Raw genomic sequence first — 12,745 nt, 5'->3', positions numbered from 1 at the left:
TCCCACTCTCAATGTTTATGATGATTTATAATCCCACTCAGTGTTTATAATGATTTATAATCCCACTCTCAATGTTTATGATGATTTATAATCCCACTCAGTGTTTATAATGATTTATAATCCCACTCTCAATGTTTATGATGATTTATAATCCCACTCAGTGTTTATAATGATTTATAATCCCACTCAGTGTTTATAATGATTTATAATCCCACTCTCTTGTCTTTATAATCCTCTTGTTTCTCGCCCATAGTGTCTCAGGGAGTTTTTTCTTGCCTCAGTCTTGCTCGTTAGTGAAAAATATCAATTTTATTTTTTTCTTCTTTAACTTTTTAATTTACTTAAAAATAATTTTATTTCTGTAATGCTGATTTGAGACAATTTCCACTGTTAAAAGTGTAATACAAATAAAATTATTTTAAATTAAGTTGAACTGATCTTCTGCCATAGAAATACACACCTGGAAAACTATAAGGAATATAAACATATAAATGAATGATCACCACTAATAGCACTCATGAACTAGCTTAGGGAGACTATGTAACCTGACAGGATCTTCCAGAAAAACTCTTGGTCCGAAATTCTGAGAGCTATGCAAAAATATATAAATGTGTCTTCTGATACACCCATTAGACTTTACACACACTCACAAACACACAATCACACACACACACACACCCTGTTTCTCAAAATATATAAATGTGTCTTCTGATACACCCATTAGACTTTACACACACTCACACACACACAATCACACACACACACACACCCTGTTTCTCAAAATATATAAATGTGTCTTCTGATACACCCATTAGACTTTACACACACTCACACACACACAATCACACACACGCACACCCTGTTTCTCACATATTATTCACATGCCTCAGTGACCAACATAAGGTGCCAAATTTCTGTTTCATTTCTGTTTCCTCCCTGAAAAGGACATTATATGCTATAACATATATATATATATGTTTGTGTGTGTGTGTGTGTGTGTGTGTGTGTTTACTTCTGTACTTCAGAACCCTCACACACCCTTCAAAGTGAATGTCTTAGTGTTTTAGTTCCATTACAATTCAAAACTACTCCAACAGGTTTCTCTCATAACACACACTGATACACGTTAATAATCATTAATGCAAACAAACACACACACACACACACACACACACACACACACACACACACACACACACACACATACACTCAAGTCATTTATGTTAACACTTCATGTTAATTTCAAATCTTAACATTCAAATTACCTGCTCTGAAAAACAAATCCACCTGCACCGAATCCCCACCACACACACACACACACACCCACACCAGTTCTTATGACTGTAGCTAAGTCATACTACACATTTCCGCAGGTCTTTCTTAATGAAGGCAAACCACAAGTTGAGAAGCACCTGCTGCATCTCCACAAGAGTGTGTGTGTGTGTGTCTGTGTCTGTGTGTGTGTGTGTGTGTGTGTGTGTGTCTGCTCAGACATGAAAACCAAAGCAGTGTTTTAAGTGAAGTTGAAACTATAATTCAAAGTGACTTACCTCAGTGCAAAGTCCTCACGGTAACTTCAGGGTGCGTGTGTGTGTGTGTATGTGTGTGTGTGTGTGTGTGTGTGTGTGTTTAAATCTTTCTGGTTCGTCCGCTCTTACATTTAAAACATTGTGTAACTTGTGTATGTTCTGTAGCACTAAAATCCCATCACTTCAGCAGACAGTTTGTCAAAATTCTCTTCCTGTGTTTCTCTCTTTCTCTCTCTTATCTTTCTGCCTGATTTACTCTCTCTCTCTCTCTCTCTCTCTCTCTCTCTCTCTCTCTCTCTCTCTCTCTCTCTCTCTCTCTCTCCTATCTTTCTGCCTGATTTACTCCCTTCCCTCTCTCTCTCTCTCCACCACAGCACTCAGTAGTCTGTCTTTGTCCTCTTTCAGTCACTATTCAGCGAGCTTTTGTGTGTGTGCGTGTGTTTGTGTGTGTGTTTTTATGTGTGTGTGTGTGTGTGTGTGTGTGTGTGTGTGTGCTGGTTCTCTTTTTTTTACTATGAGGAAGTGTTAACATTAAGATGAAACCATAATAGATTTTGAAACAGTGGACTTTGAGGCGTACAACAGAATGTAAAAGGAATGATTATACAAAGAGCTAATGTGGCTGATGTGAAGGAAGTGTATAGCCACCACACACACACACACACACACACACACACACACACACACACACACACTCACACACACACACACACACACACACTCACACACACACACACACTAGATTACAGTGTGACAGAGTGTAAAAATGTTTAATATTAAACACTGTATCTAAGGCTTTAATCTTTCATTTCTTCAGAGCTTTAATCCTACTTAGAGTCCTGAGTGCTGAATGCTGAGGATTCTGAGCTTCATCCTAATGTTTATTAAACTCAGTTAAAGTTCTGACTGTCTGATGGACAAAACACCAACAACATCAGAACTGCATGCTATGTTTATGGAGAACTCTTATGGAGTGTGTGTGTGTGTGGTTGTGTGTGTGTGTGGTTGTGTGTGTGTGTGGTTGTGTGTGTGTGTGGTTGTGTGTGTGTGTGGTTGTGTGCACGTGGTTGTGTGCACGTGGTTGTGTGCATGTGGTTGTGTGTGTGGTTGTGTGTGTGTGTGGTTGTGTGTGTGTGTGGTTGTGTGTGTGGTTGTGTGCATGTGGTTGTGTGTGTGTGTGGTTGTGTGTGTGTGTGGTTGTGTGCACGTGGTTGTGTGCATGTGGTTGTGTGTGTGGTTGTGTGTGTGTGTGGTTGTGTGCACGTGGTTGTGTGCACGTGGTTGTGTGCATGTGGTTGTGTGTGTGGTTGTGTGTGTGTGCGCGCAGTTGTGTGTTTTTTGTGCTTGTGTGTCTGTGTGTGTTTGTTTGCGTGTGTGTTTTTGTGTGTGTGTGTTGTGTGTGTGTGTATTTGTGTGTTTTGTGTGTGTGTGTGTGTATTTGTGTGTTTTTTGTGTGTGTGTGTGTTTTGTGTGTTTTGTGTGTGTATTTGTGTGTTTTTGTGTGTGTTTGTGTGTGTGTGTGTTTTGTGTGTGTGTTTGTGTGTGTAGGTGTCATTTAATTCATAATTGAATATCTGTTTATTATAATTTCATTTATATGAAATAAATTCTATTAGAAATCCATTCATATAAATTTATTAAAAAACAAATATAATATTTATTTTATGTTAATATTAATTTTATTGATAAATAACTTCTGTAAACTGAAATGAACTGTTTGGTGTTTCTGTACCACGTGTTAGCTAATGCTAGGTGTTAGCTAATGTTATGTGTCAGCTAATGTTATGTGTCAGCTAATGCTAGGTGTTAGCTAATGCTAGGTGTTAGCTAATGTTATGTGTCAGCTAATGTTATGTGTTAGCTAATGTTATGTGTTAGCTAATGTTATGTGTCAGCTAATGTTATGTGTCAGCTAATGCTAGGTGTTAGCTAATGCTAGGTGTTAGCTAATGTTATGTGTTAGCTAATGTTATGTGTTAGCTAATGTTATGTGTTAGCTAATGTTATGTGTTAGCTAATGCTAGGTGTTAGCTAATGTTATGTGTTAGCTAATGTTATGTGTTAGCTAATGTTATGTGTTAGCTAATGTTATGTGTTAGCTAATGTTATGTGTCAGCTAATGCTAGGTGTTAGCTAATGTTATGTGTTAGCTAATGTTATGTGTCAGCTAATGTTATGTGTCAGCTAATGTTATGTGTCAGCTAATGTTATGTGTCAGCTAATGCTAGGTGTCAGCTAATGTTATGTGTTAGCTAATGTTATGTGTTAGCTAATGTTATGTGTCAGCTAATGTTATGTGTCAGCTAATGTTATGTGTCAGCTAATGTTATGTGTCAGCTAATGTTATGTGTCAGCTAATGCTAGGTGTCAGCTAATGTTATGTGTTAGCTAATGTTATGTGTTAGCTAATGTTATGTGTCAGCTAATGTTATGTGTCAGCTAATGTTATGTGTCAGCTAATGTTATGTGTCAGCTAATGCTAGGTGTCAGCTAATGTTATGTGTTAGCTAATGTTATGTGTCAGCTAATGCTAGGTGTCAGCTAATGTTATGTGTTAGCTAATGTTATGTGTCAGCTAATGTTATGTGTCAGCTAATGTTATGTGTCAGCTAATGTTATGTGTCAGCTAATGCTAGGTGTTAGCTAATGCTAGGTGTCAGCTAATGTTATGTGTCAGCTAATGTTATGTGTTAGCTAATGCTATGTGTCAGCTAATGTTATGTGTCAGCTAATGTTATGTGTCAGCTAATGTTATGTGTCAGCTAATGTTATGTGTAAGCTAATGTTATGTGTTAGCTAATGTTATGTGTCAGCTAATGTTATGTGTCAGCTAATGCTATGTGTAAGCTAATGTTATGTGTCAGCTAATGCTATGTGTTAGCTAATGTTATGTGTCAGCTAATGCTAGGTGTTAGCTAATGCTAGGTGTTAGCTAATGTTATGTGTCAGCTAATGTTAGGTGTTAGCTAATGCTAGGTGTTAGCTAATGCTAGGTGTTAGCTAATGTTATGTGTTAGCTAATGCTAGGTGTTAGCTAATGCTAGGTGTTAGCTAATGCTATGTGCTAGCTAATGTTATGTGCTAGCTAATGCTAGGTGTTAGCTAATGTTATGTGCTAGCTAATGCTATGTGCTAGCTAATGCTAGGTGCTAGCTAATGCTAGGTGTTAGCTAATGCTATGTGTTAGCTAATGCTAGGTGTTAGCTAATGCTATGTGTTAGCTAATGTTATGTGCTAGCTAATGCTATGTGCTAGCTAATGCTAGGTGTTAGCTAATGTTATGTGCTAGCTAATGCTAGGTGTTAGCTAATGCTATGTGCTAGCTAATGCTAGGTGTTAGCTAATGTTATGTGCTAGCTAATGCTAGGTGTTAGCTAATTTTATGTGCTAGCTAATGCTAGGTGTTAGCTAATGTTATGTGATAGCTAATGCTAGGTGTTAGCTAATGTTATGTGTTAGCTAATGCTAGGTGTTAGCTAATGTTATGTGCTAGCTAATGCTAGGTGTTAGCTAATTTTATGTGATAGCTAATGCTAGGTGTTAGCTAATGTTATGTGTTAGCTAATGCTAGGTGTTAGCTAATGTTATGTGCTAGCTAATGCTAGGTGTTAGCTAATTTTATGTGCTAGCTAATGCTAGGTGTTAGCTAATTTTATGTGCTAGCTAATGCTAGGTGTTAGCTAATGCTATGTGCTAGCTAATGCTAGGTGTTGCAGCTTGTGATACACGTGACTAAAAGTTGTGCCTCAGTTCTGTTCAAGTTCTTTATTTGAGATTCCTGATTTCTAAACAGTGAAGATTTTTATTAGTATATAAACACAAACAGTATTTTATCACTTACACACAGAGTGTAAAACTAAACAAACACTAAATAATATTCATGTTTTAATACGCAATCATGAGGGAAAGGAAACTTCTGTAACTTTATAAAGTCACCTGAGTGTCTGTTAAAAAGATCTGATTGTTTTAATCGTCTGTGATAAATGATTTGTGGATAAAAACGTCTGTAACACGGCGCTGACTTCAGCTCCTGTGAATCAACATGAACTCTGTAAGGTCTTCAGTAGGTTTTTACACTCGTCTGTTTTCTCCTCAGGATATTTCATCCTGGTGAATTGTACATTTGAACATTATTAGAAATGTGTAATAAAGAAAATAGTGAACTTTTTATAACAACAGAATGTAGAGTAGACGACGAGCTCCACGCTGATGATCTAGAGGTTCTGATGGAAGACTGTGGTGTCACTCGGCTGGTGGACACAGAGACTCATCTCCTGAAGCTCAGGATGGAAATACGGCGTGATGATGTGATTTCTCAGAGCGTAACGATGTCTCGCCTCCTCCTGTAAATTCAACCTGAAGAACAGCCACAAGTTTGTTTCCTCCTTCAGTAGGATCAGTGCAGTGGTCACATGACCAGAGGAAAAGTCACTGCAGTTTATTTAGTTTTTTTACCTGTGTTGGTGGATTCTGTTCTCCCACCCAGATATACGCTTCTGTTTACTGTAGAAATGTCCAAAAAAACACATTTATTTCTGTGTGTTTGTGTGTGTGTATGTGTGTGTGTGAGTGTGTGTGCATGTGTGTGTGTGTTTGTGTGTGCATGTGTATGTGTGTTTGTGTGTGAGTGTGTGTGTGTGCGCGTGTGTGTGTGCGTGTGTGTGTGTGCATGTGGGTGTGTTTGTGTGTGCATGTGTATGTGTGTTTGTGTATGAGTGTGTGTGTGTGCGCGTGTGTGTGTGTGTGTGTGTGTGCATGTGTGTGTGTTTGTGTGTGCATGTGTATGTGTGTTTGTGTATGAGTGTGTGTGTGTGCACGTGTGTGTGTGTGTGCGCGTGTGTGTGTGCGCACGCGTGTGTGTGTGCGTGTGTGTGTGTGTGTTTGTGTGTGCATGTGTATGTGTGTTTGTGTGTGTGTGATTGTGTGTGTGTGCGCGTGTGTGCACGCGCATGTGTGTGTGTGTGTGTGCGTGTGTGTGTGCACGTGTGTGTGTGTGTGTGTGTGTGCATGTGTGTGTGTGCATGCGTGTGTGTGCATGCGTGTGTGTGTGTGCGTGTGTGTGTCTGCGTGTGTGTGTGCGTGTGTGTGTCTGCGTGTGTGTCTGCGTGTGTGTCTGTGTGTGCATGTGTGTGTCTGCGTGTGTGTGTGTGCGTGCGTGTGTGTGTTTTACCAGTATGTTGCTTGTTGTACTTGTTGATCACAGTGTTGATTAGACAGGAGAGACTTAGACACACATACAGCCTGAGAGTACAGAGACAGCACTGTATACACACACACACACACACACACACACACACACACACACAGACACAGTGTTGTTAGTGTACACTGACACACTCACACAGCATGGGTCATCCTGAGTATTGTACAGTATGTAGTGTAATGAAAGTCTCTCACTGGACTGAGGTGTTGAGTCTGACTGACACTGCAGTGGAGGAGAGAGACACAGTTAACACACTGAATTTAATTACTAACATGATGGATGTTTAAGGTGTGTGAATTGGGACACGCCCACAGTGATGTCCTGCAGAAGATCAGACTGATGAAGTTCCTGCTCTGCTGTTTGAGGATCCTTCAGCTTCATCTCATCGTTTAGCTTCTCTCTCTGCAGGAGCTGATTTATGTAGAACTGTACACACACACACACACACACACGTGCGTACATACACACATACACACACATGCACACGTGCACACACACACAAACACACACGCAGTGAATTTATGCACTTGTGTGTGTGTGTGCACATGTGTGTGTTTGTACAGGTACCAGCAGTTTGTTCTGCAGGTGTTCGTAGTGTTGTTGTTTGAATGATGTGTGTTCAGTGATGCGGCGGATCAGCAATGTGTCGGGGTTCTGTAGAACTGGAGAAGCTGGATCAGAACTCAGTGTGGTTCTCTCCTTCAGCTCTAAGCCTCGACCCAGAGACACTCCGAACGGAGAACCGGGGGTCTTCGCCTAGAACACACAAGGAACAGAGTGTGTGAGGAGAGGACAGAAATAAACACTGACTCTCTCTGTTCAGCCCTGCAGTGTTTAACTTCAGTCTGCTGGTATTAGAGACGTCTGATCTGTGTTTATTAAATAAACTGTACTGCTTCAAGGCTGTGCTCTGGTTCAGCAACTGACTGGATGTTGTGTGTTTACCTCAGAGGCGGGGAACGTGTCCCACTTCCTGGATTTGAGGTTAGCAGGGATGATGTCATCCAGGTGTTTGGGTGAGAGCCAATAGGAGCTCGGGTCAGAGAAGGGTTTCAGGATTGTGATTTCAAACGCCTCTGTTAAAAACACAATAAAATTATATTTAAAATATATTAAAATTAAAATGCGTGTGTGTGTGTGTGTGTGTGTGTGTGTTTGTGTGTGTGTGTACTGACCGGGTGTGTGAGGTATTGGTTCTCTCATCACAGCGACTGAGGGATCTTTGTTCTGCTTCTGCAGAATCGTATCTACAGTCTGAGACGAGAGGAACTCCAGAGCAGATCCATCAGCATACACTATAAACAACCTGTAACACACTAATTAGCATAATGTATGTGTGTGTGTGTGCTGTGTTGTGTGTTATTTCACTGTGACACTCACCGTGGTGTGTGTGTATCAGGACCAGTGTTGTGTTGTGTCTCACTCTCCATGTCATTGTGTGTGTGGGAGATGGAGACTCCGCCCTCTGCCGTGACCTACACACAACAAAACACATTTCATGTACTGTGTGTGTGTGTCTGTGTCTGTGTGTGTCTGTCTGTGTGTGTGTGTGTGTGTGTGTCTGTGTGTCTGTCTGTGTGTGTCTCTCTGTGTGTGTGTCTGTGTGTGTGTGTGTCTGTCTGTATGCATGTGTGTCTGTGTGTGTGTCTGTCTGTGTCTGTGTGTGTGTGTGTGTGTCTGTGTGTGTGTGTGTGTGTCTGTCTGTGTCTGTGTGTGTGTCTGTCTGTGTCTGTGTGTGTGTGTGTGTGTGTCTGTGTGTGTATGTGTCTGTCTGTATGCATGTGTGTCTGTGTGTGTGTCTGTCTGTGTCTGTGTGTGTGTCTCTCTGTGTCTGTGTGTGTGTGTGTGTGTCTGTGTCTGTCTGTGTGTGTGTGTCTGTGTGTGTGTGTCTGTCTGTGTCTGTGTGTGTGTGTCTGTCTGTGTCTGTGTGTGTATGTGTGTCTGTGTCTGTGTGTGTGTGTGTGTGTGTGTGTGTGTGTGTGTCTGTCTGTGTCTGTGTGTGTATGTGTGTCTGTGTCTGTGTGTGTGTGTCTGTGTGTGTGTGTCTGTCTGTGTCTGTGTGTGTGTGTCTGTCTGTGTCTGTGTGTGTGTGTCTGTCTGTGTGTGTGTGTGTGTGTGTGTGTGTGTGCGCGCTGACCTGGTAGTGGTTTCCCTCTGAGTCAGTGTGCTCACACAATAAACCCTCAGAGTGACTCATGATGTAACGTCCACATTGTTCTCCTTCAGGTCCTGTACTGCTGTACACAGCCACACCATCCTCAGAGAGAGATAGACAGCTTCCATCAGACAGACACACCTACATCACAGAGAGAGAGAGAGAGAGAGAGAGAGAGAGAGAGAGAGAGAGAGAGAGAGAGAGAGAGAGGGATGTAGTAACCTTTTCATTAATCCTTAAATCCGTCTAGTCATCGTATTAACCTCAAACATCTTTCTGTCTCACTCTCCAACTATCGCCACATCATCTTCCGTTCATCCTTCCTTCCCCCCATTTCACCCTCCCCCGTCCCGTTACCTCCCCTCCCCTCCTCACCCTGTATGATCCATGGGCAGTAGCACTGATGGTGGTTCCGTCTCTGAAGAGAACTTCGCTGCTTTTCTCCTCACACTTCATCATGACTGTAGCGAATCCATTCTTCTCTACCTTCACCTTGCTCACTCTCCCTCTATCACTGCTGCCTGAAAAAAGACAACAACTTTAAAAATTTGTGGATGATAAAACCTCAGTGATGTGTGTCAACATGCTGAACTGCATCAGATCTGAACATCAGACTAAATGATCAGATGATTGTCTAATGTTCCCTCCACTGACCATGCAGCTGATCATTAAAGGTGCAGTCTGTGATTTCAGCAGTGAAGTTTGCTTTAGACTGATTTCACCTGAAACTCATACAGTGAGTTTATTACAAACCACATAACTGCGGCTAAACACCTGAGTGCCAGTACAGGAGGCGGGGCTTTGTACATTTACAGGCATCATGATTGACAGGTGATAAAACTCCCTGTTCTGATTGGCTGGATGGTGTGAATGAACAATACTGAAGTTTCATCAGGATCTTAAGGACAAATGAGTTCTAGACTTTTTTGCAGTTTCTTTGGTAACATGACAAGCTGAGATTTATTGTCTGATTAATTTAAAGAGAGAATAAATTGAGACTGCTGAGGGAACATCAGGAGAGAGAACAGGAACTAAATTGCTTCACAAATAATATGCAGTCATGGCCAAAAGTGTTGGCACCCCTGGGTTAGGGTGGCAAGTAACAGATGTGGGCAATATAAAAATCACACCTGAAAGCAGATAAAAAGGAGAGAAGTTGACTCAGTCTTTGCACTGTGTGTCTGTGTGTCACACTAAGCATGGAGAACAGAAAGAGGAGAAGAGAACAGTTTGAGGAATTGAGAACCAAAATTGTGGAAAAAGGTTACAAGTCCATCTCCAGAGATTTAGATGTTCCTTTGTCCACAGTGTGCAACATGATCAAGAAGTTTGCAACCCAAGGCACTGTAGCTAATCTCCCTGGACGTGGACAGAAGAGAAAAATTGCTGAAAGGTTGCAACGCAGGACGTCCAGATGGTGGATAAGCAGCACCAAATAAGTTCCACAGAAATTTAAGCTGTCCTACAGGCTCAGGTGCGTCAGTGTCAGAATGAACTATACGACAACATTTGAATGAAATGAGACGCTATGGCAGAAGACCCAGGAGGACCCCACTGCTGACACAGAGACATAAAAAAGCAAGAGTTCAGTTTACCAAAATGTACGTGAGCCAAAATCCTTCTGTGAAAACGTCTTGTGGACAGATGAGACCAAGATAGAGCTTTTTGGTAAAGCACATCATTCTACTGTTTACCGAAAACAGAAAGAAAAGAACACAGAACCTACAGACAAATATGGTGGAGGTTCAGAGATGTTTTGGGCTTGTTTTGGTGCCTCTGGCGCTGGGTGTCTTGACTGTGTGCAAGTCATCATGAAATCTGAGGATTAGCAAAGGATTTTGGGTCCCAATGTAGGGCCCAGTGTCAGAAAGCTGGGTTTGTGTCCGAGACAGTGGGCCTTCCAGCAGGACAATGACCCCAAACATACTTCAAAAAGCGCTGAAGAGTTCTGAAGTGACCAGCAATGAGTCCAGATCTAAATCCCATTAATCACCTGCGGAGAGATCTTAAAATTGCTGTTGGGAAAATGCGCCCTTCTAATATGAGAGACCTGGAGCAGTTTGCAAAGGAAGAGTGGTCCAAAATTGTGGGTGAGAGGTGTAAGAAGCTTATTAATGGTTATAGGAAGTGATTGATTTCAGTTATTATTTCCTAAGGGTGTGCAACCAGATATTAATTTAAGGGTGCCAATAATTTTGGCTGGAACATTTTTGGAGTTTTATTGTGAAATTATGTCAAATTTGCTTTTTCCTTTTTGTGTGTGTGTTGTTTCAATACACACAAAGGAAATAAACATGTGTATAGCAAAAGGTGTGTAATTGCAATAAATTTTTTGTGAGAAATACTTCAGGGGTGCCAACACTTTTGGCCATGACTGTATATTGTAATATACAATATTATAATATTATAACGTGTAAATATAACCAGATAAAATATATGGCATTTTCTTTAAATAAAAAATTCTATCATCGAAAATTTGACTGTAACACACACACACACACACACACACACACACTTCCCTGTTTTAATAAATTTCCCACATCCCCAGAAACTGAAAGGTTCCACAATCTGATTTACATGTTAAAGCTTCTGTTCCTGTAAGAACTTATAATGAAGATGTTTGTTTGCTGCTGTTGTTACACACAAACACTAACGTCCTCTAATGGTTCTGTAGCTGAGTGGTGGAGTGTGTAGTGTATCTCACATGGGCAGGTGCTGATCTAACAGCCCTCATATTACACTGTTATGGTAATAAACAGTAGGAGTGGTCGCTGCTGAGGGATCTGAGAGTAAAGTTCAGCCTCCGTGAGGATTTAATGTTGAAATCACACACATCAGATTCAGACATCAGACTTTAGCACTGATCAGATCTTTTGTATCTAAGTTACATAATAAAATCTCCTGCGCCTCACACACACACACACACACACACACACACACACACACACACACACACACACACACACACACACACACACACACACTGTTTAATCCCCTGACGTCATTCGTATGTTCTGGAGTAAATATCACCGTAGGATAAAACAGTAGACTGTCAGGCTCTGGATCAGCGTCTGATCTCTGAGCTGCTAACTAATGAGTGTGGAAACTGTTTTGTTAATTACATCAGTGATTAACTGTGTAACCCGAGTCTGAATATGAGGAACCTCCCTGGTGTTAATACTGATGTGTGTGTAATTTAACAGTCCAAAGGTTTTCTTTAAATGCCTTATATTGGTAATAAAACCCAAAACAATGGATTTATTCAATATTTCACTTGTTTCTAAAGTATATAGAGATGTTCTGCTAACTCGTTAACATGGAGAGAGGAGACAAGAGTGAGGAATGAGACAGGACTCTGACCTGAGACCTGCTGGTTCAGTGTCTCCCTCTGCTGGTAGGAGGTCATTCTGGTTCCATCAGTGTGATCCACTACAACTCTGTGTTTCTCCAACACACACAACACACCATCATCCCTCGTTATCACCACCTGATACAGAGAGAAGTTTAAAGGTGTGTGTGTGTGCATGAGTGAGTGTGTTTGTGTGTATTTGTGTGTGTCTGTGTGTGTGTGTCTATGTGTGTGTCTGTGTGTGTGTCTGTGTGTGTGTGTTTGTGCGAGTGTGTGTGAGCGAGAGAGAGAGCGAGAGAGAGAGAATGTAATTTATAACTCACACTGTGTGTTTGTGGGTCAGTGCTGTAGAAGGTCTGGACAGGTTTCTCCTCCACCCGTTCACCTCTGATGGTCCTGATCCTAACTCCTGATGGAGTTGTGGTGCACCACAAACCACCTGCTATCTTGTCCTGCTCTTTAAGCTCTACCTTTGATGTTGGCTCCACACCCTGTACTCCAGCACCTGA

General features: G+C 41.3%; 2 protein-coding genes across 3 annotated transcripts in view; both read right to left on the bottom strand.

Annotated features, from left to right (window-relative positions):
* Positions 1-1,949, bottom strand: part of dennd2da (DENN/MADD domain containing 2Da) — a 29,542-nt gene extending 27,593 nt beyond the window's left edge. For both annotated transcript variants that reach the window (XM_060880772.1, XM_060880773.1), the window contains exon 1: positions 1,551-1,949. The gene's annotated coding sequence lies outside the window, so the exon portion shown is untranslated. The remainder of the gene's footprint in view (positions 1-1,550) is intronic.
* Positions 1,950-5,435: 3,486 nt separating this feature from the next.
* spag17 (sperm associated antigen 17) overlaps positions 5,436-12,745 on the bottom strand; it is a 21,186-nt gene continuing 13,876 nt past the window's right edge. The window contains exons 27-39 of the mRNA XM_060880840.1: positions 12,560-12,745; positions 12,248-12,374; positions 9,263-9,408; positions 8,870-9,028; positions 8,113-8,207; positions 7,908-8,038; positions 7,678-7,808; positions 7,300-7,488; positions 7,060-7,158; positions 6,927-6,960; positions 6,700-6,790; positions 5,985-6,032; positions 5,436-5,885 (exon numbers count right to left, since the gene is read on the bottom strand). The exon at positions 12,560-12,745 is cut by the window's right edge and continues 11 nt beyond it. Coding sequence (XP_060736823.1) covers positions 5,744-5,885; positions 5,985-6,032; positions 6,700-6,790; positions 6,927-6,960; positions 7,060-7,158; positions 7,300-7,488; positions 7,678-7,808; positions 7,908-8,038; positions 8,113-8,207; positions 8,870-9,028; positions 9,263-9,408; positions 12,248-12,374; positions 12,560-12,745 — 1,578 coding nt within the window. The 3' untranslated portion in view covers positions 5,436-5,743. The remainder of the gene's footprint in view (positions 5,886-5,984; positions 6,033-6,699; positions 6,791-6,926; positions 6,961-7,059; positions 7,159-7,299; positions 7,489-7,677; positions 7,809-7,907; positions 8,039-8,112; positions 8,208-8,869; positions 9,029-9,262; positions 9,409-12,247; positions 12,375-12,559) is intronic.

This window comes from Tachysurus vachellii, chromosome 11, assembly GCF_030014155.1.
Source record: "Tachysurus vachellii isolate PV-2020 chromosome 11, HZAU_Pvac_v1, whole genome shotgun sequence".
Classification (NCBI taxonomy): domain Eukaryota; kingdom Metazoa; phylum Chordata; class Actinopteri; order Siluriformes; family Bagridae; genus Tachysurus; species Tachysurus vachellii.
This window is presented reverse-complemented; position numbering and strand designations above follow the sequence as displayed.